The following is a 23,315-nucleotide window of genomic DNA, read 5'->3' on the forward strand; positions in this document are numbered from 1 at the left end:
ATGGCGGAACGCGGCGCCCCCCGCGCCCCCCCCGGGCCCGGAGCCCCCCCGGGGCCCCCCCCGGGACCCCCCGCGCCCCCCCCCGGGCCCGGAGCCCCCCCGGGACCCCCCCCGGGCCCGGTGCACATGAACCTGTTCGCCACGTGGGAGGTGGATCGCAGCTCGCCCAGCTGCGTGCCCAGGTGAGGGGGGGCGGGGGGAGCCCCCTGTGGGCCCCAGAGACCCCCTGGGACCCCCCGGGACCCCTCAATGCCCGAGACCCCCCGGGACCCCCTTGTGAACCCCAGAGACCCCCTGGGACCCCCCAAAGGACCCCCCAATGCCCGAGACCCCCCGGGACCCCCCTGTGAGCCCCAGAGACCCCTCAGGACCCCCCAGAGGAGCCCCCCAAGACCCTCCCCTGAGATCCCCCCAGGACCCCCCAATACCCGGGACCCCCCCTGGGACCCCCCAATACCCGGGACCCCTCTGAGACCCCCTGGGACCCCTCAATCCCTGGGACCCCCCCCCAGGACCCCCTCGGGACTCCCCAATATCCGAGACCCCCCTGAGACCCCCTTGGGACCCCCCAGGACCCCCCAATCCCCGGGATCCCTTGTGGGGAGGGGGCTGGGGGGGTCCCCATTGACATCCGGGGGGTCCCAGTTGAGGGGTCCCAAATTTTAGGATTTTTTAGGGGATATTTTACCTCAAAATTTCAGAGTTCTGGGGTGGGGCTTTGACCCCAAATTTGAGTTTTTTGAGGATGATTTTACCCCAAAAATTCGATGGGTCGAGTGTTATTTTTTGGGGGGAATTTTCCCCTCTGGGCTGAGCCATTTTTAGGCCCTGGGGGGGTCAGATTTTGGGTCTGGGGGGGTTTTTGGGGAGGGGTCTCTGGGTTAAGACCCCCCCGACCCCCCCAGGCTGTTCAGCCTCACCCTGAGGCGCCTCGTGCTGGTCAGGGAGGTGGCCAAAGACCTCGGCTCGGTGGTCATCGCCGTCAAACTGCAGGTCCGGGGGGCCTGGGGGGGGGTCTGGGAGGGTCCTGGAGGGGTCTGAAGGGGTCTGGGGGGTCCTGGGGGGGTGTGAAGGGGTCTAGGGGGGTCCTGGAGGGTCTTTGGGGGGTCCTGGGGGGGTGTGAAGGGGTCTAGGGGGGTCCTGGAGGGTCTTTGGGGGGTCCTGGGGGGGTGTGAATATGTCTAGGGAGGTTCTGGAGGGTCTTGGAAGGGTCCTGGGGAGGGTTTGGGGGGTCCTGGAGGGGTCTGAGGGGTCCTGGGAGGTCTTGGAAGGGTCCTGGGGAGGGTTTGAGGGGTCCTGGATGAGTCCTGGAGGGGTCTGGGAGGGTCTGGGGGGGGATTTTGGAGGGGCTAGGGGGGTTCTGAAGGGGGCTGGGGGGTGTTAATGGGTCTAGGGGGGTCCTGGAGGGTCTTGGGGGGGCTCCTGAAGGGTCCTGGGGGAGTGTGAAGGGGTCTGGGGGTGTCCTGGGGTGAGTCTGGGAAGGGTTTGAGAGTGTCCTGGGGAGGATTGGGGGGTCCTGGGGGGTCTGGGAGGGTTTAGGAGGGATTTTGGAGGGGCTAGGGGGGTCCTGGAGGGGTCTGGGGGAGTCCAGGGGGGTCTTGGAAGGGTCCCGGGGATGGTTTGGGGGGTCTTGAGGGGGTCCTGGGGGGTCATGGGTGGGTCTTAGGGGTGTCCGGGGGGGGGCCTGGGGGGTCCTGGAGGGGTCTGAGGGGTCTTGGAAGGGTCCTGGGGGGTGTGAAGGGGTCTGGGGGCGTCCTGGAGGGTCCTGGGGGGCTCCTGAAGGGTCCTGGGGGGTGTGAAGGGGTCTGGGGGCGTCCTGGAGGGTCCTGGGGGGCTCCTGAAGGGTCCTGGGGGAGTGTGAAGGGGTCTGGGGGGGTCCTGGGGTGTCCAGGGGGGTCCTGGAGGGGTCCTGGGAAGGTTTTGGGGGGTCCTGGAGGGGTCTGAGGAGGGTTCTGGGGGGTTCTGAAAGGGTTTGGGGGCTGTGAAGGGGTCTGGGGGGTCCTGGGGGTGTCCTGGGGGATCCAGGGGGGTCTTGGAAGGGTCTGGGGTGTCCTGAGAGGGTTTGAGGGGATCCTGGAGGGGTCTGGGGGGTCCTGGGGGTGTCCTGGGGGATCCAGGGGGGTCTTGGAAGGGTCTGGGATGTCCTGGGGGGATTCTGGAGGGTCTGGGGGGGTCCTGGGGTGTCCTGGGGGGTTCTGGGGGCAGGACTGGGGGGCCTCAAGGTCCCATTCTGGGGAGGGGAGGGGTCCCAGCGAGTTCTGGGGCCCTTTTGGTGTTTTGGGGGTCCCGGGGGGGGGTCCCGACCCCTCCCCAATTTCCCCTCTCCCCCCCCAGGGCTCCAAGCGGATCCTTCGCTCCAACGAGATCCCGCTGCCCCCCGGGGGCCCCCCCGAGACTGAACTGCAGCTCACCTTCTCCCTGCAGGTGTGGGGACCCCTCTGCGGGGTGGGGACCCCCAAAAACCTCCCCAAAATACTCCATAAAGTTCCCAAAAAAATTCCCCAAAAAAATTCCCTAAAAAACCTCCCCAAAATCCCCCCGAAACTGCCCCAAAACTCTCCTAAACCCCCTAAAAACCTCCCAAAAATCCCCCCAAACTGCCCCAAAACTCTCCTAAACCCCCTAAAAACCTCCCCAAAAATCCCCCCGAAACTGCCCCAAAACTCTCCTAAACCCCCCAAAAAACCTCCCCAAAATCCCCCCAAAACTGCCCTAAAACTCTCCTAAACCCCCCAAAACCTCCCAAAATACTCCATAAAGCTCCCGAAAAATTCCCAAAAAAAACCCCCCAAAAACTCCCCAAACTCCCCCAAAACCTCTCCTAAACCTCCCTAAAAACCTCCCTAAAAACTCCTCAAAAACCTCCCGAAAGCCCCCAAAAAATTCCCCCAAACCCCCCAAAAAACTCCCCAAAACCCCCCAAAAATTCCTCCAAAAACGTCCCCAAACCCCCCAAAATTGCCCCAAAAAAACTCCCCCCAAAACCTCCCCAAAATCTCTAAAATCTCCCCTAAACCTCCCCAAAAAAACTCAATAAAAACCCGCCAAAATCCCCCAAAACTCCCCTAAAAATCCCCCCAAAAAAACCCCCAAAATTCCCCCAAGACCCTCCCCCCAACCCCCCAAAAAACTCCCCAAAAACCACTAAACCCCCCCAAAAACTGCCCCAAAAACTCCCGCCCAAAAACCTCCCAAACCCCCTCAAAAACTCCCTTAAAAACTCCTCAAAAACCCCTCAATCCCCCCAAAACTCCCCCCAAAATTCCCCCCAAAATTCCCCCCAAAAACTCCCCTAAAACCCCCCAAAACTTCCCCGGACCTGCCCCAGGTGATGCTGCGACCCCAAAAATCTCCTTTTTTCCCCCAAAATTGGCCCTTCCCGGGGTCAAATCCTCCCTTTAAGGGGTCGGTGACCCCCCAAATGTGTCCCTGACCCCCCAAAAATCAGTGACCCCCTAAATCCCCCCAAAATTTCCCTGTACCTGGTGGTTCAGGTGATGCTGCGACCCCCAAAATCTCCTTTTTTTCCCCCAAAATTCGCCCCCCCCGGGGTCAAACCCCCCCTTTAAGGGGTCGGTGACCCCCCAAACCTGTCCCTGACCCCCCAAATCTGTCCCTGACCCCCCCAAAAATCAGTGACCACCCCAAGAGGGTCCATGACCCCCCCCAAAAATCAGTGACCACCCCAAGAGGGTCCATGACCCCCCCCAAAAATCAGTGACCCCCCAAATCCCATCCCCAAACCTGCCCCAGGTGATGCTGCGACCCCCAAAATCTCCTTTTTTTCCCCCAAAATTCGCCCCTTCCCGGGGTCAAACCCCCCCTTTAAAGGGTCGGTGAGCCCCTCAAGGGGTCGGTGACCCCCCAAACCTGTCCCTGACCCCCCAAACCCCCCGTCCCCAGTACGGGCACTTCCTGAAGCGGGACAGGAACCGGCTCCAGGTGATGCTGCAGCGCCGCAAACGCTCCAAGCACCGGCCCTTCCTGGGCTACAAAACCCTCGCCGTGGGGCTCATCAACCTCGCCGAGGTCTGGGGGGGGTCCTGGGGGGGTTTGGGGGGTCCTGGGGGGGGTTGAAGGGGTTTTGAGGGGGTTTGAGGAGGTCTTGGGGGGGTCCTGGAGGGGTTGGGGGGGTCCTAGGAGGGGTTTTGGGGGGCCCTGGGGGGGTTTGGGGGGTCCTGAGGGGGTTTGGGGGGTCCTGGGGGGGTTTGGGGGGGTCTTGGGGCAGTGCTGGGGGGTTTGAGTAGGTTTGGGGGCTCCTAGGGGGGGTTTGGGGGGGTCTGGAGGGAATTTGGGGGGTCTGGAGGGGGTTTGAGGGGGTCTTGGGGGGTCCTGGGGGGGGGTTTGGGGGGCCCTGGAGGGGGTTTGGGGGGTCCTGGGGGAGTTTGGGGGGTCTTGGGGGGGTCCTGGGGGGTCCTGGGAGGGGATTTGGGGGGGTCCTGAGAGGGTCTTGGGGGAGGTTGGGGGGTCTTGGGGAGGTTTGGGGGGGTCTGGGGAGTCCTGGAGGGGTTTGGGGGGTCCTGGGGGGGGTTGAGGGAGTCCCGAGGGGATTTGGAGGCATCTTGGGGGGGGTTGAGGGGGTCTTGGGGCAGTTGAGGGGGTCCTGGTGGGGTCAGGGGATCTGTGGGTGCCCCGTGGGGGTCTCTGGGTGCCCCATAAGGGGGTCAGGGGGGTCTCAGGACGCCCCCCACCCCATTTTTGCCCCCTCCCCAGGTGCTACAACCCCCACCCAGGCGGGGCTGGGTTGGGCTGGGAGGATTTGGCTGCCCCATAGGGGGGTCAGGGTGCCCCATAGGGGGGTCTCAGGGGTCTCAGGACGCCCCTCACCCCATTTCCGCCCCCCAGGTGCTGCAGCCCCCAGCGAGGCGGGGCTGGGTTGGGCTGGGTGGATTTTGGTGCCCCATAGGGGGGTCAGAGGGGTCTCAGGACGCCCCCTACTCACATTTTTGCCCCCTCCCCAGGTGCTGCAGCCCCCAGCGAGGCGGGGCTGGGTTGGGCTGGGTGGATTTGGCTGCCCCATAGGGGGGTCTGGGTGACCCGTGGGGGTCTCTGGGTGCCCCATGAGGGTCTCTGGGTGCCCCCCACCCACATTTCCACCCACCCCCAGGTGCTGCAGCCCCCAGCGAGGCGGGGCCGGGTTGGACTGGGAGGGGTTGGGTGGATTTGGGTGCCCCATAGAGGGATCAGGACACCCCATAGCGGGGTCAGGGTGGTCTCTGGGTGCCCCATGGGGGTCTCAGGACGCCCCCCACCCCATTTCCGCCCCCCCCCAGGTGCTGCAGCCCCCAGCGAGGCAGGGCTGGGTTGGGCTGGGTGGATTTGGGTGCCCCATGGGGGGGTCAGGACACCCCATATGGGGGTCAGGGTGGTCTCTGGGTGCCCCATAGGGGGGTCTCAGGGGTCTCAGGTCGCCCCCTACTCACATTTTGGTGCCCCCAGGTGCTGCAGCCCCCAGCGAGGCGGGGCTGGGTGGATTTGGGTGCCCCATAAAGGGGTCAGGACACCCCATAGCAGGGTCAGGATGCCCCATAGTGGGGTCAGGGTGCCCCCTGGGGGTCTCAGGACGCCCCCCACCCCATTTTCCCCCTCCCCAGGTGCTGCAGCTGCCCAGCGAGGGGGGCCAGGCCCTGGTCCTGCACCGGGCGCTGACGGAGCCCCTGCCCGTGGCCGAGGTCGGGGTGGTCGCTCTCTCCAGTCAGCCCGTGGAGCCCGAGGGCAAGGCCAAGGGCCAGGGTGGGCAGGGGGCGCCCAGGGGGGCTGGGGAGGCTCTCAGGGGGGTTATTGGGGGCTGGGGGGGCACCCAGGGGGGCTGGGGGGACACGGGGGGGCACCCAGGGGTGTTTATTGGGGGCTGGGGGGCTCCCGGGGGGGGTTATTGGGGGCTGGGGGGGGTCCCCAGGGAGGTTATTTGGGTGCTGGGGGGCACCCAGGGGGGCTGGGGAGGCACGAGGAGGGCATGGAGTGCTGGGGAGGGGTCCCCGGTGGGTGCTGGGGGGCACCCAGGGGAGTTTTTGGGTGCTGGGGGGGCGCAGAAGGGTGTGGGGGGCTGGGGAGGGGTCCCTGGTGGGTGCTGGGGGGGCACCCAGGGGTGTTTATTGTGTACTGGGGGGCACCCAGGGGGGCTGGGGGGGCACCCAGAGGTGCTGGGGACAGTTATTGGGTGCTGGGGGGGCACCCAGGGGGTTTGGGGGAACACTGGGGGGCACCCATGGGGGTTATTGGGTGCTGGGGGCGCACCCAGAGGTGCTGGGGGTAACTGGGTGCTGAGGGGGTTAATTGGGTACTGGGGGGCACCCAGAGGGCCTGGGGGGTTATGGGGTGCTGGAGGGGCACCCAGGGGTGCTGGGGGGCTCCTTAGGGGGCTGGAGGGGCACCCAGAGGTGCTGGGGGGCACCCAGGGGTGCTGGGGGGGTTATTGGGTGCTGGGGGGTTGTTGGGTGCTGGGGGGGCACCCAGAGGTGCTGGGGGGGCACCCAGGGGTGCCGGGGGTAACCGGGTGCCCCCAGACCGCTCCCCGGACCTGGAGCAGGACTCGGAGGAGGACGAGGAAAGTTTCTCCTCGGAGCCCGAGGGCAGCGATGACGCTCTGCCGGGCCAGGTGCGACCCCTCCCCAAATCCCTGAGCCCCCCCACCCCACCCCAGAGCACCCAGGGGTGCCCCCCACCCTCCCTGACCCCCCCTCCCCGCCCCCCCAGGACCTGTTCGATGAGGAGGAGGAGCTGCCCAAGGGGAAGAAGGCCCGGAGGAAGGGCCCGGGGGGCGCCAGGGTGAGGGGGAGGGGTCCCATGGGGGGGGGAGGGGTCCCATGGGGGGGGAGGGGTCCCATGGGGGGGGGGAGGGGTCCCATGGGGGGGGAGGGGTCCCATGGGGGGGGGAGGGGTCCCATGGGGGGGGAGGGGTCCCATGGGGGGGGGAGGGGTCCCATGGGGGGGGAGGGGTCCCAAGGGGGGGGAGGGGTCCCATGGGTGGGGGAGGGGTCTTGTGGGTGGGTCTCCTGTGGGTGGGGGAGGGTCCCGGTGGATTGGGGGGGGGCTTTAGGGGGGGGTGGGGGAGGGGTCCAAGGTGGGGGAGGGGCCTTGTGGGTGGGGGAGGGGAGCACCTACCTGGGTGGGGGAGGGGTCTTGTGGATTTGGGGGGGGTCCTGTGGGTGGGGGAGGGGTCCAGGGTGGGGGAGGGTCCCATGGGTGGGGGAGGGGTCCAGGGGAGGGGAGGGGTCCCAGTGGAATTTGAGGGGGGGTCCTGGGTGAGGGAGGGTCCCATGGGTGGGGGAGGGGTCCTTCTGGTGGAGGAGGGGGCACTTGGTGGGGGGTCCTGGGAGGGGTCCCTGGGGGGATCCCGAGGGTTTTGGGGGGTCTCAGGGGGGTCTTGAAGGGTCCCACGGGTTCTGGGGGGATTTTGGGGGGTCCTGGATGTTTTTGGGGGTGATTTTGGGGGGTCCCGGGTGTATTTTGAGGGGTTTTGGGGGGGTCCCAGGGGTGTTTTGGGGGGGTTTTGGGGGGTCCCGGGGGTGTTTTAGGGGGGTTTTGGGGGTCCCGGGGGTGTTTTGGGGGGTGTTTGGGGGTCCCTGACGCCCCCTCCCCCCCAGCACCCCAACATCAAACAGAAATTTGTGGCGCTGCTGAAACGATTCCGGGTGTCCGAGGAGGTACCGGGGACAGGGGGGGACAGGGGGGGACAGTGACACCGTGGTGTCCCCAGGGTGGTGACAATGGGTGACAGTGACAGTTTTGTGTCCCCAGGGAGGTGACAGTGGGTGACAATGACACTTTGGTGTCCCCAGGGTGGTGACAATGACACTTTGGTGTCCCCAGGGTGGCTTTGGCCTGGAGCACGTCTCCCCAGGGGGGTGACAATGGGTGACAATGGGTGACGATGACACTTTTGTGTCCCCAGGGTGGCTTTGGGCTGGAGCAGTGTCCCATAGGGGTGTCAAGATGTCCCCAGGGAGGTGACAATGGGTGACAGTGACACTTTGGTGTCCCCAGGGTGGCTTTGGCCTGGAGCAGAGTCCCCAGGGGGGTGACAATGGGTGACAGTGACATTTCTGTGTCCCCAGGGAGGTGACAATGACGGTTTTGGTGTCCCCAGGGAGGTGACAATGACATTTCTGTGTCCCTGGGGAGATGACAATGGGTGACAGTGACACTTTGATGTCCCCAGGGTGGCTTTGGGCTCGACCACGTCTCCCCAGGGGGGTGACAATGGGTGACAGTGGGTGACAATGACACTTTGCTGTCCCCAGGGAGGTGACAGTGACACTTTGCTGTCCCCAGGGTGGCTTTGGGCTGGATCACGTCTCCCCAGGGTGGTGACAATGGGTGACAGTGACACTTTGCTGTCCCCAGGGAGGTGACAGTGACACTTTGCTGTCCCCAGGGTGGCTTTGGGCTGGAGCAGTGTCCCATAGGGGTGTCAGGGTGTCCCCAGGGGGGTGACAATGGGTGACAGTGACATTTCCGTGTCCCCAGGGTGGCTTTGGGCTGGATCACGTCTCCCCCGCCCGGATCAGGGCCGTGGCCGAGGATTTGGATGAACTTTACGATTCCCTGGAGATTTTCAACCCCAGCGACAGCGGCGCCGACCTGGACGACACCGACAGCGTCCTGAGCACCCCGAAACCCACCCTGAGGTGAGAGGGGACCCCAAAACCCCCCTGAGCACCCCAAAACCCACACTGAGGTGAGAGGGGACCCCAAAAACTGCCTGGGGACCCCAAAGCCCACCCTGAGCACCCCGAAACCCACCCTGAGGTGAGAGGGGACCCCAAAAACACCCCTGAGCACCCCAAAACCCACCCTGAGCACCCCAAAACCCACACTGAGGTCAGGGGGACCCCAAAAACTGCCTGGGGACCCCAAAGCCCACCCTGAGCACCCCCAAACCCACACTGAGGTGAGAGGGGACCCCAAAAACACCCCTGAGCACCCCAAACCCACCCTGAGCACCCCAAAACCCACACTGAGGTCAGGGGGACCCCAAAAACTGCCTGGGGACCCCAAAACCGGCCTGGGGACCCCAAAAATGGCCTGGGGACCCCCCAAAACCCCCCTGAGCACCCCAAACCCACACTGAGGTGAGAGGGGACCCCAAAACCAGCCTGGGGACCCCAAATAACCCCCCTGAGCACCCCAAAACCCACCCTGAGGTGACACAGACACCCCAAAAAACACCCTGAGCACCCCAAAGCCCACCCTGAGGTCAGGGGGCCCCCAAAAACTGCCTGGGGACCCCAAAACCGGCCTGGGGACCCCCCAAAACCACCCTGAGCACCCCAAAACCCCCCCTGAGCACCCCAAAGCCCACACTGAGGTCAGGGGGACCCCAAAAACTGCCTGGGGACCCCCCAAAAAACCCCCCTGAGCACCCCAAACCCACCTTAAGGTCACGGGGGGGACCCCCAAAAAACCCTCCCTGGGCACCTCCCCTGGGTGACCCAGTGCCACCAGTGCCACCAGTGTCCCCTCAATGTCCCCAATGTCCCCTCAGTGTCCCCTCAGTGTCCCCTCAGTGTCCTCTCAATGTCCCCTCAATGTCCCCATTGTCCCCACTGTCCCCAATGTCCCCTCAGTGTCCCCTCCGTGTCCCCTCACTGTCCCCTGTCCCCTCACTGTCCCCATTGTCCCCCCAGGCCGTTTTTCGAGGGTCTCTCCCAGTCGAGCTCCCAAACCGAGATGGGCAGTGAGAGCCCGGCCCCGGTGAGGGGAACTGGGGGGACTGGGGGGGACTGGGGGGCACTGGGGGGAGATTGGGGGGGACTGGGAGGGGACTGGGGGGCACTGGGGGGACTGGGGGGACTGGGAGGGGATTGGGATAAACTGGGAGGGGATTGGGGGGGACTGGGGGGGACTGGGGGGGACTGGGGGGGATTGGGAGGGTTCCTTGGTGGTATTTGGGGGTTACTGGGAGCACTGGGAGCACTGGGAGGGGTTACTGGGGGTTACTGGGGGGTTTTGGGGGTCTCAGACATGTTTGGGGTCCCCCCCAGGCAGAGCCGGGGCCCCGCAGCGGCCGCAGAGGCCCCGAGGAGGGGCCGGACCCCGAGGGGCTGGTGAGACCCCCCAAAACCCCCAAAAACTGCCCTAAAACTGCCCCAAAACTGCCACAAAATTGCCCCAAACCCCCCAAAAAACTGCCCCAAAACTTCGCCCAAAACTGCCCCAAAAAATGCCCCCAAAACTGCCCCAAAACTGCCCCAAAACTGCCCCAAAAACTGCCTTAAACCCCCCAAAAGCTGCCCAAAAATTGCCCCAAAATCCCCGAAAATTGCCCCAAAAATGTCCCCAAAACTCCCCCAAAACTGCCACAAAATCCCCCCAAAATGCCCCAAAAATCCCCCAAAAACTGCCCCAAAATCCTCCAAAACCCCCCAAACCCCTCCATGTCCCCTCCCCCAGTGCCCCCAAATTTTGGGGGGGGTCCCATCTCCAATTTGGGGTGGTTTTTTTCCCCAAAAAATAACCCCAAAATTAATGACCCCGCCCCTTTTTTGGGGGGCATACCCCCCTATTTTTGGGGTGCCCCCCCATATTTGGGGGTCCCCCAGCCCCTCTTTGCCCCCCCAGGACCCCCGGGGGGACCCCGAGCCCCCGGCAGAGCCCGGGGGGGGCCCCGAAAAATTGAAGACCCCCCTGAAGGGGAACAAGGGGGAGGCGGCGTCACCCCGGTGAGACCCCCCAAAACCTGGGACCCCCAAAATTGGGGACCCCCAAAACCTGGGACCCCCAAAATCGAGGTCACCCCAAAATCGGGGACCCCCAAAATCTGGGACTCCCAAAATCGGGGACACTCAAAACCTGGGACCCTCAAAATCGGGGACCCCCAAAATTGAGGACACCCAAAATCGGGGGCATCCCAAAATCTGGGACCCCCAAAATCGGGGACCCCCCCCAAAATTGGGGGACCTGGGGGAGGGGGGATTTGAGACCCCTGGGGGGGATTTTTGGGGTCCCTGGGGGGATTTTTGGGGTCCCCAGGTGGTTTTTGGGGTCCCAGGGGGGGATTTTTGGGGTCCCTGGGGGGAATTTTGGGGTCCCCGAGTGGTTTTTGGGGTCCCTGGGGTGGGTTTTTGGTGTCATGGGGAGGTTCTGGGGGGTCCTGGGTGGATATTTCGGGGGTCCCAGGCAGTTTTTGGGGTCCCGGGGGGGTATTTTGGGGTCCCTGGGGTGGTTTTGGGGGGTCCTGGGGGTGGTTTAGGGGTCCCTGGGGTGGTTTTGGGGGGTCCCTGTGGTGGTTTTTGGGGTCCTGGGGTGGATATTTCGGGGGTCCCAGGCGTTTTTGGGTTCCGGGGGCATATTTTGGGGTCCTGGGGTGGGTTTTTGGGGAATCCCAGGCGTTTTTGGGGTCCTGGTACACCCTGTCCCCCCAGGCCCGACGGGGCCCCCCGGGCAGGGGGCGCAGGGGGACCCCCCTGAGGGAACGGGGGGGACCCCGGGGGGGGCCCGGAGAGAGGAGCCCCGAGGGAGAGAGAGAGAGACCCCCCCGAGGGACCCCCCCCGGGACAGGTGACAGCGGGGACAACGGGGGGACAACGGGGGGACAATGGCGGGACACCGGGGTGGGGACAGCAGAGCTCTGAGACCCCCCAGGACCCAAATCCCCTGACCCCGGGAGGTGACCTCTGACCCCGGGAGGTGACCCCTGACCCCAGGGAGGTGACCTCTGACCCCGGGGAGATGTCCCCGTGCTGTCCCCACACTGTCCCACACTGACCTCTGACCCCGGGAGGTGACCCTGGCTTTGGGAGATGACCCCTGACCCTGGAGGGGTGACCCCTGACCCTGGAGGGGTGACCCCTGGCTTTGGGAATGACCCCTGACCCTGGAGGGGTGACCCCTGACCCTGGAGGGGTGACCCCTGTGGTGTCCCTTGACCCTCTGGGGTGACCCCTGACCCCGGGGGTGTGTCCCCATGGTGTTCCCTGACCCCAGCAGATGACCCCTGACCCCAGGACATGTCCCCACACTGTCCCCTGTCCCTGTCCCCCACATCCCCACACTGTCCCCTCACTGTCCCCTGACCCCGGGTGATGACCCCAGGACATGTCCCCACCCTGTCCCCTGAGCCCCCCCATCCCCTCACTGTCCCCACACTCTCCCCACAGTGTCCCCCCTGTCCCCCTGACCCCTGTCCCCTGACCCCGGGTGATGACCCTGACCCCAGGGGATGACCCCTGACCCCAGGGGTGACCCCTGACCCCTGTCCCCGACCCCGGGTGATGACCCCTGACCCCTGTCCCCTGACCCCAGGAGATGACCCCTGACCCCGGGAGATGACCCCTGACCCCAGGGGTGACCCCTGACCCCTGTCCCCTGACCCGGGTGATGACCCCTGACCCCTGTCCCCTGACCCCGGGTGATGACCCCTGACCCCAGGAGATGACCCCTGACCCGGGAGATGACCCCTGACCCCAGGGGTGACCCCTGACCCCTGTCCCCTGACCCCGGGTGATGACCCCTGACCCCTGTCCCCTGACCCCAGGAGATGACCCCTGACCCCGGGAGATGACCCCTGACCCCGGGAGATGACCCCTGACCCCAGGAGATGACCCCTGACCCCGGGTGATGACCCCTGACCCCGGGTGATGACCCCTGACCCCGGGAGATGACCCCTGACCCCTGTCCCCTGACCCCGGGTGATGACCCCTGACCCCAGGAGATGACCCCTGACCCCGGGTGATGACCCCTGACCCCTGTCCCCGTCCCCAGGGCCCCCGGCGGGCGCTGCTGGAGCAGTTGGGGGCTGCGCTGGGCCCGGAGCCGGGGCTGCCCGAGAGCCTCGTCCTGGTCAGCGCCGGGGAGTGGCAGGGACAGGTACGGGGACCCCAAATGTGGGGGGGGGACACCCCGAAATGTGGGGAGGGGGGACATCCTGAAATGTGGGGGGGGACACCTCGAAATATGGGGAGAGGGCACCCCCAAAATATGGGGGGATATCCCAAAATGTGTGTGAGGGGGAACCCAAAATATGGGGAGAGGGCACCTCAAAATATGGGGGGGTACCCCAAAATGTGGGAGGGGGATCACCTCAAAATATGGGGAGGGGACACCCCAAAATATGGGGGGGATATCCCAAAATATGAGGAGAGGGGGTACCCCAAAATATGGGAGGGGGATCATTGAAATATGGGGGGGACACCCCAAAATGTGGGGGGGAAAACCCCAGAAAGTTGGGAGGGGACAGCCCAAAATATGGGGGGTGATGTCTCAAAATATGGGGGGGACACCCCAAAATGTGGTGGGGGGACACCCCGAAATCGGGGGGAAACCCCGAAATGTGGGGGGGACACCCTAAAATGTGGTGGTGGGGTCTCTGTGGGGTTTTTGGGGAGGGGTCTTTAACCCTATCCCCCCCCCCCCCCAGTGGGTGTCAGAGCTGCTCCAGGCCCAGGGGGTGATTTGGGGGGGGGTCTCTGTGTTCTGGGGGGGCTCTGTGGGTTTTGGGGGGTTCCAGGGGGGCTCAGTGGGTTCTGGGGGGGTCTGTGGGTTTTTGGGGAGGGGTCTCTAACCCTGTCCCCCCCCCAGTGGGTGTCGGAGCTGCTCCAGGCCCAGGGGGTGATTTGGGGGTTTCAGGGGGGGCTCAGTGGGTTCCAGGGGGCCTCTATGGGTTCCAGGGGGGCTCTGGGGGCTCTGGGGGGTTCTCTGGTTTTTGGGGAGGGGGTCTCTAACCCTGTGCCCCCCCAGTGGGTGTCGGAGCTGCTCCAGGCCCAGGGGGTGATTTGAGGGGGGGCTCTGTGGGTTCCAGGGGGGCTCTGTGGGTTCTGAGGGGTCCAGGGGGGTCTGTGGTTTTTGGGGAGGGTCTCTGACCCTGTGCCCCCCCAGTGGGTGTCGGAGCTGCTCCAGGCCCAGGGGGTGATTTGGGGGGGGGTCTCTGTGTTCTGGGGGGGCTCTGTGGGTTTTGGGGGGTTCCAGGGGGGCTCAGTGGGTTCTGGGGGGGTCTGTGGTTTTTTGGGGAGGGGTCTCTAACCTGTCCCCCCCCCCCAGTGGGTGTCGGAGCTGCTCCAGGCCCAGGGGGTGATTTGGGGGTTTCAGGGGGGGCTCAGTGGGTTCCAGGGGGGCTCTGGGGGCTCTGGGGGGTCTGTGGTTTTTTGGGGAGGGGTCTCTAACCCTGTGCCCCCCCAGTGGGTGTCGGAGCTGCTCCAGGCCCAGGGGGTCCCCGTGGTGGGCACGGTGGGGGGAGGGGAGCTCCAGGCCGCCCTCGGCGCCGTCCTGACCCGGATCCAGCGGCTGTGAGTGACCCGGGACCCCTCCCCAAATAGGGGACCCCTCCCCAAATAGGGGACCCCACCCCAAATATGGGACCTGAGACCCCCCCCAAATATGGGATCACCACCCCAAATATGGGACCCCCACCCAAAATATGGGACAACTCCAAATATGGGACCACCACCCCAAATATGGGACCTGGGACCATGACCCCAAATACGGGACCCCCACCCCGAATACGGGGACACCTCCCAAAATATGGGACCCGAGACCCCCCAAAATACGGGATCACCACCCATATCTCAAAATATGAGACCACCACCCAAATATGGGACCTGGGACCCCCCCCAAATACGGGACCCCACCCAAAATATGGGACCCCCTGCCCAAATATGGGACCCCCACCTGAAATATGAGACCACCACCCAAAAATTTGGGGCCTCCCCAAAATCTAGGAAACCCTGTCCCATGTCCCTTCACCTGTTCCTCACCTGTCCAGTGTCTCCTCACCTGTCCCTGTGTCCCCTCACCTGTCCCTCCCCTGTCTCTCACCTGTCCCTTGTCCCCTCACCTGTCCCCTCACCTATCCCCGTGTCCCCTCACCTGTCCGGTGTCCCCTCACCTGTCTGGTGTCCCCTCCCTGTCCCCTCACCTGTCCGGTGTCCCACAGGTGTCACTGCTCGGCGCTGCCCCCCCGGGTGCTGAAGGTGGTGGCCGTGGGGGGGCCGGGTACCACGGGAACCTCCTGAGGGGCTTCGTGAGACACCTGGGCACACCTGGGGCACACCTGGGCCCCCGCGGGCCCGACTGGCTCGGCCTCCTGCGCTTCCTCATCGTCCCCCTGGGTACCTGGGCACACCTGGGGGACATGGGGAACACACCTGGGCACACCTGGGGACACCTGGGGGACACACCTGGGAACACCTGGGGGACATGGGGGACACACCTGGGAACACCTGGGGGACATGGGGGACACACCTGGGGACACCTGGGGGACATGGGGAACACACCTGGGCACACCTGGGGACACCTGGGGACACACCTGGGAACACCTGGGGGACATGGGGGACACACCTGGGCACACCTGGGGATGATGTGGGGCACACCTGGGGATATTGGGATACACCTGGGGGAGGTATCTGGGTGTACCTGGGGGGTTCTGGGCCTGCTTGGGGGTACCTGTGCACACCTGGGGGGTTCTGGGCACACCTGGGGGGTACCTGTGCCCACCCGGGGGTACCTGGGACACACCTGTGCACACCTGGGGGTACCTGTGCCCACCTGTGCGCTGTCCCCAGGGCCCCACCCCGTGGCTCAGCACCTGGGCACGCTCGATGGTCGCTACAGCGCCGCCTTCCTGGACACCCCCTGGCGGGAGCTGTTCGCCCGCAGCGAGCCCCCCCCGGCAGGTAACGGGCACCCCGGGGTGCGGGGGGGGCACCCATGGGTGGGGGGTCGGTGTCACCTCCTGTGTCACCTCCTGTGTCACTTCCTGTCCCCCAGTGTCACCTGCAGGGGACATCCCGGTGTTGTCCTGGGTTATGGGAGGGGGCACCCATTGGGGGGTCCTGGGGTTTGGGGAGTCCCCAGGGGGGTCTTGGGGTGTCCCCAGATTGTCCCCAGGGTGTCCTGGGTGTCCCCAGACTGTCCCCGGGGGTCCCGGGCTGTCCCCACCCATCCTGGGGTCCCAGGGCAGTGTCCTGGGTGTCCCCAGACTGTCCCCAAACTGTCCCTGCCCGTCTGGGTGTCCCCATGTGTCCCCAGAGCTGTTCAGTGTCCCCAGAGTGTCCCCACTGTGTCCCCAGAGCCGTTCAGTGTCCCCAGAGTGTCCCCATGTGTCCCCAGAGCCATTCAATGTCCCCACTGTGTCCCCAGAGCCGTTCAGTGTCCCCACTGTGTCCCCAGAGCCGTTCAGTGTCCCCATGTCCCCATGTGTCCCCAGAGCCATTCAGTGTCCCCATGTGTCCCCAGAGCCATTCAGTGTCCCCATGTGTCCCCAGAGCCATTCAATGTCCCCATGTGTCCCCAGAGCCGTTCAGTGTCCCCATGTCCCCATGTGTCCCCAGAGCCATTCAGTGTCCCCATGTGTCCCCAGAGCCATTCAGTGTCCCCACTCTGTCCCCATGTCCCCATGTGTCCCCAGAGCCGTTCAGTGTCCCCATGTGTGTCCCCAGAGCCGTTCAGTGTCCCCATGTCCCCCATGTGTGTCCCCAGAGCCGTTCAGTGTCCCCATGTGTCCCCAGAGCCATTCAAATGTCCCCATGTGTGTCCCCAGAGCCGTTCAGTGTCGCCGGTCGCATCCTGGGCTTCGTGGCGGGGGCGGGGGTGACGCTGGCGCTGCCCGTGGCCGAGGCCCATGCTGACCTGCAGGGACAAGTTGTGAGTGGGGACATGGGGACATGGGGACATTGGGGACATTGGGGACATTGGGGACATTGGGGACAGTGGGGGGATACTGGGGACATTGGGGACATTGGGGACATTGTGATATTGGGGGGACTTGGGGGACATCAAGGAGATATTGGGGACATGGGGACATTGGGGACATTGGGGACATTACGGGGATACTGGGGACACGGGGACATTGGGGACATTGGGGACATGGGGGCATTGGGGGGATGCTGGGGACATTGGGGACACTGGGGACATTGGGGACATTGGGGACATTGCGGGGATATTGGGGACATCAGGGACATCGGGGCATTGGGGGGATATTCAGGACATTGGGGACATTGGGGACATTGAGGGGACATTGGGGGGATACTGGGGACATTGGGGACATTGGGGACATTACGGGGATACTGGGGACATTGGGGGATGCTGGGGACACGGGGACATTGGGGACATTGGGGGGACATTGGGGACATTGGGGGGACATTGGGGACATTGGGGACATGGGGGCATTGGGGGGATGCTGGGGACATTGGGGACACTGGGGACATTGGGGACATTGGGGACATTGGGGGATATTGGGGACATCAGGGACATCGGGGCATTGGGGGGATATTCAGGACATTGGGGACATTGGGGACATTGAGGGGACATTGAGGACATTGGGTGGATATTGGGGACATTGGGGACATTGTGATATTGGGGGGACTTGGGCGACATCAAGGAGATATTGGGGACATGGGGACATTGGGGGGATGCTGGGGACATTGGGGACATGAGGGGGACGTTGGGGACATGGGGACATTGGGGACATCGGGGACATTGAGGGGATATTGGGATCATTGGGGACATCAGGGGGACGCTGGGGACATTGAGGGGACACGGGGACATTGGGGACATTGGGTGGATATTGGGGACATTGGGGACATCGTGATTTTGGGAGGACGTGGGGACATTGGGGACATTGGGGGGACACAGGGACGTCGGGGACATGGGGTGGACACGGTGGCCACCCGTGATGTCCCCAACTGTCCCCACTTGTCCCCAGCCCCGACGAGGACTCGTGCCAGAAGTTCGTGCCCTTCGTGGGGGTGAGAACGGGAGGGGACACGGGGGGACACGGGGGGGACACCGAGGGTGGCACCGGGAGGGGACATGGTGGGGACACTGAGGGTGGCCCTGGGTGACACTGGGTGGGGGGACACAGTCCTTGGGGACACTGAGGGTGGCCCTGGGTGACATTGAGGGGACACATGGCCCTTGGGGACAGAGAATGTCCCCAAAGTGTCCCCAAGGTGACACCACTGGAGGGGTGTGGGTGGCACTGAGGGACAGGGGGTGACACTGACGGGAGGGGACACAATCCCTGGGCACAGAGATTGTCCCCAAAGTGTCCCCAAGGTGTCCCCAAGGTGTCCCCCCCCGCAGGTGGTGAAGGTGGGCCTGGCCGAGGATCCCCCCCCACGGCGGGTGAGTGTGTCCCCCCTTTTGTCCCCTTTGTCACCCCTGGGTGTCCCCAGCACCCCTGGGTGTCACCCCTGGGTGTCTGTCCCCAGCACCCCTGGGTGTCCCTGTCCCCCCCGCAGGTGACGGTGACATGGAGGGTCCCCCCCCGGGTCTCGCTGTCCCCTCCACGTCCCCCCCGGCGGGGGGAGGGGCGGGGGGGACCCCCCGAGAGGCCGCGACCCCCCCCGCGTCCCCCTCCATGGCCGGGGGCACCCCTGGGTGAGACCCCCGGGGCTGGGGGGGCACCCAAGGGTGGGGGGGGCACCCAGGGACCGGGATTTGGGGGGTGGGCGGTCCCGGGGTGGTTTTGGGGGGGAATATTTGGATTTTTGGGGGGTCCCTGGGTATTTTTTGGGGGGTCTCTGATTTCTAGGGGGGGGGCCTGGGTGTTTTTGGGATTCGAGGTGGATTTTGGGGGGATTTGAGGTGAATTTTGGGGCGATTTTGGGGGGATTTGGGGTGAATTTTGAGGGGATTTGAGGTGAATTTTGGGGTGGCTTTAAGGGAGTTTTTTGGGCTGTTTTGGTTGGTGGGTTTTGTCTATTTTTGGGGGGGTCTCTGGGGGGTCCCTGGGTGCTCTGGGGGGTCCCTGACCCCTAATTTCGGGGTTTTTTTTCCCCCAGCCCCTCCGGGGACGCCCTGGGGCTGCAGGTGGATTATTGGGGAGGGGTCCCTGGGTATTTTGGGGGGGTCCCTGACCCCTAAATTTTGGGGTTTTGACCCCTAATTTTGTATTTTTTCCCCCCCAGCCCCTCGGGGGACGCCCTGGGGCTGCAGGTGGATTATTGAGGAGGGGTCTCAGACCCCTAATTTTGGATTTTTTCCCCCCCAGCCCCTCTGGGACGCCCTGGGGCTGCAGGTGGATTATTGGGGAGGGGTCCCTGGGTATTTTGGGGGGGTTTTTGACCCCTAATTTTGGATTTTCTCCCCCAGCCCCTCTGGTGACGCCCTGGGGCTGCAGGTGGATTATTGGGGAGGGGTCTCAGACCCCTAATTTCGGGTTTTTTCTCCCCCCAGCCCCTCCAGGGACGCCCTGGGGCTGCAGGTGGATTATTGGGGAGGGGTCCCTGGGTATTTTGGGGGGGTTTTGACCCCATAATTTCGGGTTTTCTCCCCCCCAGCCCTCCGGGGACGCCCTGGGGCTGCAGGTGGATTATTGGGGAGGGGTCTCGGCCCCCCCGGAGCGGCGGCGCGGGGAGGGGGCCCCGGGGGGGGGTCCCAAGAGCAGCCTCAGGGGCACCTTCCGCTCCCTCCTGGTGACGCGGCTGCCGCCCCCCGGAGACCCCCCCGGGACCACCCTGGCCATGACCCTGGTCAGCCGCGAGAAGAACAAGAAGGGTGAGAATTGGGGGACACGAATTTGGGGGGTTGGGGGGGATTTGGGGGGGATTTCGGGGAATTGGAGAGATTTGAGATGGGTTTGGGGGGGATTTGAGGTGGATTTTGGGAGATTGGGGGGTTGGGGGGTTGGGGGGTTTGGGATGTGGGAGGGGCTGCCCAGGGGGGGTTTAGGGGAGTTTGGTGGATTTTGGGAGATTTGGGGGGATTTGGGGGGATTTGGAGGGATTTGAGATGGATTTGGGGAGTTTGGGGGATTTGGAGGGGATTTTGAGGGGGATTTGGAGGATTTTGGGGGGTTTGGGGGGATTTGTGGTGGATTTTGGGAGGATTTGGGGGGATTTGGTGGGTTTGGGGGGATTTGAGATGGATTTTGAGGTGGTTTTAAGTGGGTTTGGGGCCGGTTTTGGGGCCTGGATTTGGAATGGATTTTGGAGCAGATTTGGGGTGGTTTGGGGCTGGATTTTGGGCTGGTTGGAGCCGGTTTTGAGCCGGTTTTGGGGCCGGTTTTGGGGTAATTTTGGGCTATTTCGGTGCCAGTTTTGAGCTGGTTTTGGGGCTGTTTCTGGGGCAGATTTGGGCATTTTTGGGCTGGGTTTGGGCTAATTTTGAACCGTCTTGGGGCTATTTTGGGGCTATTTCGGGGCCGGTTTTGAGCCGGTTTTTGGGGTGGTTTTGGGGTATTTTCCGGCCAGTTTTGCGCCGGTTTTGGGGCCGTTTTTGGGCTATTTTGGGGCTATTTCGGGCCTATTTTGAGCCGTTTTCGGGCCTCCCTTCCCGCAGTCCCCGCCCTGTTCAAGCGGCCCCGGGAGCCCGACAAGAGCCGGGGGGTCGAGGGGATCACGCGGCTCATCTGCGCCCCCCGACCCCCCCCCGCCCTGCTCAGCGGTGGGTGGGGGCACCCAAGGGTGGGGGGGGGCACCCAGGGGTGGAGGGGATTCAAAAAAAATTCGGGGGGTCCCAAAATTTGGGGGGGTTGGGGGAAGGGGGTTTTGAGGGTGGGGGGCACCCAAGGGTGGGGGGGCACCCAAGGGTGGGGGGGGCCTCAAAAAAATTCGGGGAGTCCTCAGAATTTGAGGAGGGTGAAAGGAGATTTTGAGGGGTGGGGGCACCCAAGGTGGAATTTTTTTTTTTTGGGGGGGGGGGAGGGTCCCCAATATTTGGGGAGGCTGTAGAGGGACAGGTGGGGTGTCACCCATGGGTGGGGGAGGAGTTTTCCATTGATGGGATGGGGGTGGGGATTTTGGGGGCGATTTTGGGGGATCCAGGGGGGTTCGAGGGTGGGTCCCATGGGTGGGGGGGTCCAAGGGAGGGTCCCATGGGTGAGGGTCCCATGGGGGGCGTCCCATGGGTGGGGAGGGTCCAAGGGAGGGTCCCATGGGTGAGGGTCCCATGGGGGGCGTCCCATGGGTGGGGAGGGTCCAAGGGAGGGTCCCATGGAGGGGTCCAATGGGTGGGGGAGGGGTTCTCCATTAATGGGGTGATTTTGGGGGGATTTTGGGGGAAGTTTGGGGGGTCCCATGGGGTGGGGAAGGGGTTCTACATTAATGGGGTGGGGGGGGGATTTTGGGGGTGGTTTTTGGGGGGTCCCATGGGTGGGGGGCTCCAAGGGAGGGTCCCATGGGGGGGGTCCCATGGCGGGGGGGTTCCATGGGGGGGGAGGGGTTCTCCATTAATGGGGTTGAGAAGGGATTTTGGGGGCGGTTTGGGGGGTCCCATGGGTGGGGAGGGTCCAAGGGAGGGTCCCATGGGTGGATCCCATGGGGGGGGTCCCATGGGTGGGGGAGGAGTTTTCCATTGATGGGATGGGGGTGGGGATTTTGGGGGTGGTTTTTGGGGGGGTCCAGGGGGATCCAAAGGGAGGGTCCCATGGGTGCCCCCCCCCGCAGTGACCGTGGACGGCACCCAATGGGACGACATCAAGTTTTTCCAGCTGGCGGCGCAGTGGCCTTCCCACGTCAAACACTTTCCCGTCGGCCTTTTCGGGGGGGGAAAAGCCCCCTGACACCCCCCCGGGACCCCTCCCCCCACCCCTGGGACCCCCCCCACCCCTGGGACTCCCCCCCACCTTTGGGACCCCCCCCCCCAGAATCACAGGGGGAGGGGGAGGGGGTCCCCCCATCGCTTCTCTGCAGCCTCGTTGTGTCGCCCCCTCCCCTCAAAAAATGGGTGCTGGGATTGCCCCCCCCCCAAAAAAAAAAAAAAAAAAAGTGCCACTTCCCAAAAAAAAGTGCCACCAACACCCCCAAAAATGTCACCAAACCCGAAAAAAAGTGCCACCAACCCCACAAAAAGTGTCGCCAACCTTAAAGAAGTGTCACCAACCCGAAAAAAGTGCCACCAACCCCCCCCAAAAATGTCACCAAACCTGAAAGAAGTGCCACCAACCCCAAAAAAGTGCCACCTCCCCCCAAAAAAAAGTGTCACCATCCCCCAAAAAGTGTCCCCAAGCCCAAAAAGTGCCACCCCTCTAAAAAAAAAGTGTCACCAACCCCCCAAAATAAATGTCGCGACCCCCCAAAAAAGTGTCGCCAGCCCTAAAAGGTGCCACCCCAAGTGTCACCCCCCAAAAAAGTGCCACCACCCCAAAAAAGTGTCCCAACCCCCCAAAAAAAGTGTCACCACACCCGAAAAGTGCCACCGCCCCCTCCCCCACCCCCCCCCCCCCCAGTGCCAAAATCGGGGGTTGGTTTGGGTTTTTTTGGGGGGGGGTCTCAGCCCCACCCCCCTCCCCGCGCCCCTCCCCCACCCCGCACGTGCACAGCCCCTCCCCCCCACCCCCCTCCCCCACCCTGGGGCGCGCGGGGGGGAGGGGCCGCGCGGGGGGTCTCAATAAAGGCTTCCGGGAGCCGCGAGCGGCTGTGACAGCGCCCCTCCCCCACCCGGGACCCCTCCCCCACCCCGGGATTCCCCTCAGCCCCTCCCTCACCCCAGGGTGTCCCTTCAGCCCCTCCCCCACCCGGGACCCCTCCCCCACTCTGAGGTGTCCCATCAACCCCTCCCCCACCCTGGGGTGTCCTTTCAGCCCCTCCCCCATACGGGACCCCTCCCCCACCCTGGGGTCTTCCCTCAGCCCCTCCCCCAATTGGGATTTTTTCCCACGCCCCTCCCCCACCCTGGGGTCCTTCCAGCCCCTCCCCCACCCTGGTCCCCACCCTGGGGTCCCCTCTGCCCCTCCCCCAATTGGGATTATTTTCCCACGCCCCTCCCCCACCCCGGGGTGTCCCGCGCGCGCGGTGGGGGAGGGGGAGGGGGAGGGGGGAGGGGACACCAAGGGCCCGATGTCACCACCCCCGTGTCACCGTGTCCCCTGTCCTGGTGCCACCCTGGGGGGTGACAGTGGCCATGGGGGGGGGTGACACAACTGTTGGGGACACAGAGGTGACAGTGACGGTGACACCAGGCCGGGGTGGCATCGGGGTGACAGGGACACCCTGGCGTGTCCCCGGTGTCCCTCACGGGTGGCTTTTGTCCCCAAGTGTCACCTGCAGCCACTCGAGGGGACAGTGACACTCCCAGAGCCACCGCGGGGGGGTGGGGACAGGGGGGGGTGGCACAGGGGTCACACAGAGGTCACAGTTGTCACACGGGTCATTCAGGGGTCACATGGGGGTCACAGGTGTCACTGGGGGGGGAGTCACAGGTGTGTCACCCAGGGGTGTCACAGGTGTCAAAAGGGTCACCCAGGTGTCACTCAGGTGTCACAGATGTCACTGGTGGGGTCACCCAGGTGTCACTCAGGTGTCACCTCCCCTAAGGCCACGCCCCCTTTCCCACCTCCTCAAAGCCCCTCCCCATTAAGCCACGCCCATCCCAAAGCTCTGTCCCCTCAAGCCCCGCCCCTACAGCCCCTCCCTCAATTTCCTCCCCATTTTAAC

At 64.4% G+C, this 23,315-nt stretch overlaps 1 protein-coding gene across 1 annotated transcript; it reads left to right on the top strand.

The window, feature by feature from the left end:
• Window positions 1-21,460, top strand: PACS1 (phosphofurin acidic cluster sorting protein 1; the record flags this gene model as incomplete). Its single annotated transcript, XM_083881320.1, is given in 22 exon segments — window positions 1-182; window positions 906-993; window positions 2,335-2,424; window positions 3,904-4,029; window positions 5,595-5,733; window positions 6,507-6,598; window positions 6,697-6,768; window positions 7,587-7,646; window positions 8,470-8,630; window positions 9,630-9,696; window positions 9,987-10,049; window positions 14,119-14,225; window positions 14,873-14,931; window positions 15,501-15,611; window positions 16,478-16,539; window positions 16,541-16,581; window positions 17,642-17,684; window positions 18,022-18,063; window positions 18,180-18,209; window positions 19,221-19,437; window positions 20,221-20,325; window positions 21,327-21,460. Coding segments are annotated over 22 exon segments (2,073 nt in total). The 3' UTR covers window positions 21,443-21,460.
• Between the last annotated feature and the right edge of the window lie 1,855 nt (window positions 21,461-23,315).

Source organism: Zosterops lateralis (assembly GCF_965231275.1).
Source record: "Zosterops lateralis genome assembly, chromosome: 33".
NCBI classification, from domain to species: domain Eukaryota; kingdom Metazoa; phylum Chordata; class Aves; order Passeriformes; family Zosteropidae; genus Zosterops; species Zosterops lateralis.